General features: G+C 41.6%; 1 protein-coding gene across 1 annotated transcript; it reads left to right on the top strand.

Annotated features, from left to right (window-relative positions):
• The first annotated feature begins 1,275 nt into the window (after positions 1–1,275).
• LOC106611160 (uncharacterized protein C14orf132) lies at positions 1,276–4,919 on the top strand. The gene has a single exon (XM_014211067.3). It carries the CDS (start codon positions 2,516–2,518, stop codon positions 2,738–2,740), a length of 225 nt encoding a protein of 74 aa, XP_014066542.2. The 5' UTR covers positions 1,276–2,515; the 3' UTR covers positions 2,741–4,919.
• The last annotated feature ends 1,937 nt before the right edge of the window (positions 4,920–6,856 follow it).

Here is a 6,856-nt window from a genome sequence, read left to right as displayed (position 1 = left end):
GGCTATGACATGGATGTTTTTAATGTTGAAATGAGACATGATCGGGGTGTTTGGGTTAGATGTGTCTCTATGCGTGTAGATTTTTGTCACTCTTTAGGCTCAGTAAAACCTACTACTACCATTCAAAGGTTTGTAGTCACTTAGAAATGCCCTTGTTTTTGAAAGAAAAGCACATTTCTTGTCCATTATAATAACATCAAATTGATCAGAAATACAGTGTAGACATCGTTAATGTTGTAAATGACTGTTGTAGCTGGAAACGGCAGATTTTTTATGGAATATATACATAGGCGTACAGAGGCCCATTATCAGCAACCTCCTGTGTTCCAATGGCACGTTGTGTTAGCTAATCCAAGTTTATCATTTTAAAAGGCTAATTGATCATTAGAAAACTCTTTTGCAATTATGTTAGCACAGCTGAAAACTGTTGTCCTGATTTAAAGAAGCAATAAAACTGGCCTTCTTTAGACTAGTTGAGTATCTGGAGCATCAGCATTTGTGGGTTTGATTACAGGCCCAAAATGGCCAGAAACAAAGAACTTTCTTCTGAAAATTGTCTATCTATTATTGTTCTGAGGAAGGAAGGCTATTCCATGCAAAGAAATTGCCAAAAAACTGAAGATCTTGTACAACGCTGTGTACTACTCCCTTCACAGAACAGCGCAAACTGGCCCTAACCAGAATGGAAAGAGGAATGGGATGCCCCGGTGCACAACTGAGCAAGAGGAAAAGTACATTAGAGTGTCTAGTTTGAGAAACAGACGCCACACAAGTCCTCAACTGGCAGCTTCATTAAATAGTACCCGCAAAACACCAGTCTCAACGTCAACAGTGAAGAGGCGACTCTGGGATGCTGGCCTTCTAGGCAGAATTGCAAAGAAAAAGCCATATCTCAGACTGGCCAATAAAAAGAAAAGATTAAGATGGGCAACAGAACGCAGACACTGGACAGAGATATGGCTTTTTCTTTGCAACTCTGCCTAGACGGCCAGCATCCCGGAGTCGCCTCTTCACTGTTGACGTTGAGACTGGTGTTTTGCGGGTACTATTTAATGAAGCTGCCAGTTAAGGACTTGTAAGGCGTGCCATTGGAACACAGGAGTGATGGTTGCTGGAAATGGGCCTCTGTACGCCTATGTAGAATCAGCCGTTTCCAGCTACAATAGTCATTTACAACATTAACAATGTCTACACTGTATTTCTGTTCAATTTGATGTTATTTTAATGTACAAAAAATGTGCTTTTCTTTCAAATACAAGGACATTTCTAAGTGACCCCAAACTTTTGAACGGTACTGTACATAGCATACACATCAAACAGACATATGAGTCACACATTCTGATGGCATCAAACCGCTGTAGATCAGTATTCCATCCATCCATCAGCCAACCTCAGTATTTACTTCTGGCTGAGTGATCACTAATTGGGGTTAGGGACTCCCAGGCTACTTCCCCCATACATGGATGTCCGCTCCCGTCATGCTCATGAGGAATAACTGGCACACAATTGGATGTGTCATGTCATTATTCACTACCGAGGGCCAATGGCTGGCGAGCAGCGGAATGCTTTTCAAAAAGACATTTCCCTGTGTGCGAGGAAAGACCTCAAAGGAGCGTGTGTGTGTGTTTTTGTTTCTATTAATTATTGTGTGTGTGTGTTTGTTTGAGCGCCAGCGGAGAGAGAGGGAGAGTGTTTCGGTGTATATAGTGCGACTGCTCCACGTCATCTCATCCAAATGTATTTTTAGCATGGTGATTTCGACAGCCCTCCGAGGAGAGGAGAAGTCTGTTTTCTAGTTTGAGAGCTACTGTTCTTTTTTGTTCTCAGGCACACCTCAGCTTCCTACACTACATACAGTACTGATACTCTCCATCTTTCTGCCAACCAGCAGCATTCTTAGGGCTTCTAATTGTCCCAAGCAATAAATCAGTGGCGGCAGGTAGCCTAGTGGTTAGAGCGTTGGGCCAGAAAGGTTGCTAGATTGAGTCCCCGAGCTGACAAGGTAAAAATCTGTCGTTCTGCCGCTGAACAAGGCAGTTAACCCACTGTTCCTAGGCTGTCATTGTAAGTAAGAATTTGTTCTTAACTGAATTGCCTAGTTAAATGAAGGTTAAATAAATTTAAAAATCTCACTTCCCACAGATTAAATATTAATTTGGTGTTAATTAAGCCCTATTTCCCAGGGTGGGAACTAGCCTGTGTGTGCTCAGGAGGGATCCACACGAACAAGTGAGAAACCTTGTTCCCATTTGCAACAAGATGCAGTGATATCATGTTCACTATTTATTTTAATATACTGTTCTGCTTTAACTTGCTAATGCAGGGCCCAAGAACAAATCCTACTCACAGGATAAGGGACTTTACTGTAATGTTAGATCGATGTGCAGTACCTATTGGCAAAGAGCTCTACACTGCATATGAAATAAAATAACACCTTTCCATCTTCTCTAATTCTCTCTCTTTCTATCTTTCTCCTTCTCTCCCTCACTTCCTCCCTCTCCTCCAGATCCCAGTCATGACAGGGGCCTTCATGGACTCCTCACCCAATGACAACTACAGTGCCGACCACTCGCTCTTCAACTCCTCGGCCAGCGTCCATGCTGCCTCTGCGGCTGCCTCAGCCCAGGCCCAGCAGGATGACCAGTCCTCGTCCAGTGACGCCATCTGGCTCTGGATTGCCATCATCGCTACTATCGGCAACATCGTGGTGGTGGGAGTGGTCTACGCATTCACCTTCTGATCCATCTCTCCTTCCCGCCCACCCAGCCAAAAATTAAAGAGCCTCCCCATGGGGGAACGTGATAAAAGACAAAGGACAAATATCACATACTGAATTATCAAAGGGCTCTGGGATGCAGATGCTGGCTATGGTGTGGGGGTTCTATAGTTGAAGCTTCAGCATCATTCACTTTCAATACAAAAATCCTAAAGTTTCAGGATACGAACAGTATGCACAGTTCAACTGGAGGCAGAAAGGTATTTTCAACTTTAGTCGCCTAATTTTCAGTGGACATCATGCTCCTGAATGTTGTTGTGTTGCATTGTGGGGCTGAAGGGTACATACAGGGTGAACTGGACCATCTTAAAATGTCCCCCAGATAGAAGAGAGGCAATTAAGAGGAGTGCTGCTTAATTATTGGGATGAACAGAGACGTGACTATTAAAACATTTATGGGACTCTGGGATTACTTCTGCATTAGCCATGTGCTCAGCTTCTTACAGCCTGTTATCTGTTCTGACAAAGGAAGGCCCAAAGTATTAGCTTTCCTTTGTAATATCGACAGAAAATGGACCAACAGACACTGGCTTTAATGAAAAATTCCTGCAACATCCTTTTGGATCCTCCAACTGTTATTGCTTCTCAGTTTCTTTAGCAATGCCACACCAGTTTATGGTCCAATAAAGACAATCACTCACAGTCTAATTTACTCTGATCACAACAGCAAATTCTTCGTCTAAAACATTATTTATTACACTAAACAATACATCTATCAAAGACATTTCACTTTTTTACAACAAACCTCTCAGTATATGATCAAGGCAGACTTGAAAGATATAAGCACAGTTTACATGAGCAGGAAAAATACTGTACAGCTTTAGGTTGTCAAAGCTTAATTGTTATTTAGCTACCTTCTTTGGAGTCTTTACGTGCTGTATGATCTAAATAAGTGGGGTAATAGAAATGCTGGGCATTTTTCTATCTGTTTCCTTCAAGCTGGGTTCTTTACATTCAGAACTGTTCAGTGAAATAGCTTTGTGCTGCGGTACGTCCAAAGGCAGTTGTTACATTGGCGATTAATCCACGTCCCTTAATTGAGAATATTAACAGGCTCTTTTCAAGACGCGAGTGAGACCCCTGGTGTCACCACAACACACATTCTAGTGTACATGGATGTCAGGGAGATCATTTCTTTAGGTTATCACAGTGACAGTGCTATGAGTTTGTATCAAAATGATTGACTGATTTCTGTCTAGAACAGAACTGAAAAGAACATACAATACCCACTAAATGATGATTGCTTGGTAAATGTGATGGTTTGATAAAAACATGCTCAATCTCAGCCTCTAAGCTTTCTGTTCCGCTGAGAAGAGCTGATACAGGTAAGAGTTGCTCCTTTCTTGATTTTCTTTTGTCTTCTCTCAAGGAGACAGTCGTTCTTGAATGTTGTCTGGCTTGCCTCATAAGCTGTAAGTGTAATTATCTGAGCGAGAGTGATAAACATCTATTTGAGCCAAGTTCTCTATTATAGCCAGTGAGTTATATCAGCCACATGATCTAATGAATTATGAATAACATTCGGATGCTGAAGTGAATAGCCATTTTCTTGTGTATACATCCCCCACTCTTGAGCTGATGCAAAATGTCAACCCACTGGGCACAGATGTCATTGAAATGAAAACAACGTTGATTCAACCAGTGTGTGCCCAGTGGGAAAATGTATTCCATCATCCTTTTTGACATCTTTTTGTAATATGATATATTATTTTAAGCTACAGGGCATCATCTAGTGTTAGCAATAACCTATTTAAGGATCTGCGTAGGGGCTGTTAGTATTCAATTATATTTCTTATGTGATCTTGATGAAAGAAGACTTTGTAGTAAGACTATCTATTGTAAAAGGTTGTAGAAGGTTTCTCATGTCATGGTATACACTGTACGTATTTGTATTTCTACAACATACACTAAGAACTTACTTATATTACCCAACTATGATAGAACTTCCAACAAATTGTAATATTTAAATCCCCAAATTAGGAGGTAATAATATAACGTTGAGATAAGGTCTTCCAAAGACCGTTACTTTATTTTTTAATAAGAGGTGAATGTGTGAGTGTTTAGCAATGTTGTAATTCACATAAATTACACAATATTCTTTTTTGTAAGAACATCTATTACTATTAAAGTTTCAGGATTGCTGTATATGTCTCCATGAATCCTTATTGCATGAAAAATGTCCCATTCAATCCAACAGGGAAACGCATCAACAGAAGTGTTATTTAACACTGTACAGTGGCACTCATATGTATTGTGAGAGTGTTAAATGTAACACCTTCTGAGCAAAATGTACACTGGGAGGAAATTAATAGAGATCTCACCATAAGATTTAGGGATCGATTCAATCCGTAATGCTGAAGTTCAGCGCTACCACGATTGACATTTAAAGGCAATGTTCCTGTGTTCACGGAGACCGCAATCACGGTAAACGCTGCATATGGTATGTCGGCTCAATTGGAAATTACCTTAAAATGTCAAGCACATTATAGCACTGAACTTCTGCGATACGGATTGAATGAAACCCATACCCTATGCATAACACAATATATCACATTAGTAGAGATAGGCTTTTCAGTGTGTTTGTGAGACACAAGCCTGACAGGTGATGCATTGGTTCTCAGAGACAAGCTCCTGGCACTGCTTCCTACTGAAGGTATATGCACTGGAACTGCTTCCTACTGAAGGTATATGCACTGGAACTGCTTCCTACTGAAGGTATATGCACTGGCACTGCTCCCTACTGAAGGTATATGCACTGGAACTGCTTCCTACTGAAGGTATATGCACTGGCACTGCTCCCTACTGAAGGTATATGCACTGGAACTGCTTCCTACTGAAGGTATGTGCACTGGCGCTGCTCCCTATTGAAGGTATATGCACTGGCACTGCTCCCTACTGAAGGTATATGCACTGGAACTACTTCCTACTGAAGGTATATGCACTGGCACTGCTTCCTACTGAAGGTATATGCACTGGCACTACTTCCTACTGAAGGTATATGCACTGGCACTGCTCCCTACTGAAGGTATATGCACTGGCACTGCTTCCTACTGAAGGTATATGCACTGGCACTGCTCCCTACTGAAGGTATATGTACTGGCACTGCTTCCTACTGAAGGTATATGCACTGGAACTACTTCCTACTGAAGGTATATGCACTGGCACTGCTCCCTACTGAAGGTATATGCACTGGCACTGCTCCCTACTGAAGGTATATGTACTGGCACTGCTCCCTACTGAAGGTATATGCACTGGAACTACTTCCTACTGAAGGTATATGCACTGGCACTGCTTCCTACTGAAGGTATATGCACTGGCACTGATTACTAGTGGATGCTGTGCCCCCAGGTGAGATTGATGCAAGACAAGCATTGTACCATCACTCACTCTTACACAGGCTGTATATATCTCTGTCTAGATGAGAGCCACTGTCATTCCTTCACTGAAAATAGGAGAAGTTGCCTTGTTTTACTTTGTTGTAATAGATGTCTCTATAGTAGACTCTGGATATTGGCTAGGCTGAGTAGTAATCATTCATATAATTAGGAATAGGAACATATTTGTAAATTGTGTTTACATGACAATGTTTACAGCTATGCAATAATAATTGTCATATATCATTAATTACCCTTTAACTCAGATACGTTAACAGCACATCTGAAACAATAGATTTGCCATTCAAGTACATACTACTTAAGTACATTACATAATGTTATAAGGCTGTACAATTCGAGTCCCCCTGACTCAGGTAGAGAGACCTTTATGCTCAAGGTGCTGTGGCAAATCCATTTGATGCCAGGTCAGAAAATAGCACAGAGGAAGAGCATTAAGAGATCACCCCCACAATGCCCTCCAACTGCGTTCCTAAGACCCCTCCATGCCTGGGTAATCTGAATGTCCTCCCCCGACCGCTACAGTCAGTCAGTAGTCTACTTAATATCTGAATCTGCTTTAGCCTCAAACAGCCACGGCCTTTTCAAAATCCACATCATAAGGAAAGGAAGTGGAGGAGTAAAGTCAGCTGTGGATGATCCCTGCGCACCCTTTCCTTTTCGTTTTAACCCGTTGCTGATCCTCACA

The sequence above is a fragment of the Salmo salar genome, chromosome 09, assembly GCF_965601325.2.
Source record: "Salmo salar chromosome 09, fSalSal1, whole genome shotgun sequence".
Lineage (NCBI taxonomy): Eukaryota > Metazoa > Chordata > Actinopteri > Salmoniformes > Salmonidae > Salmo > Salmo salar.
The sequence above is the reverse complement of the archived record's forward strand: the minus strand, read 5'-3'. Positions and strand labels throughout refer to the sequence as shown.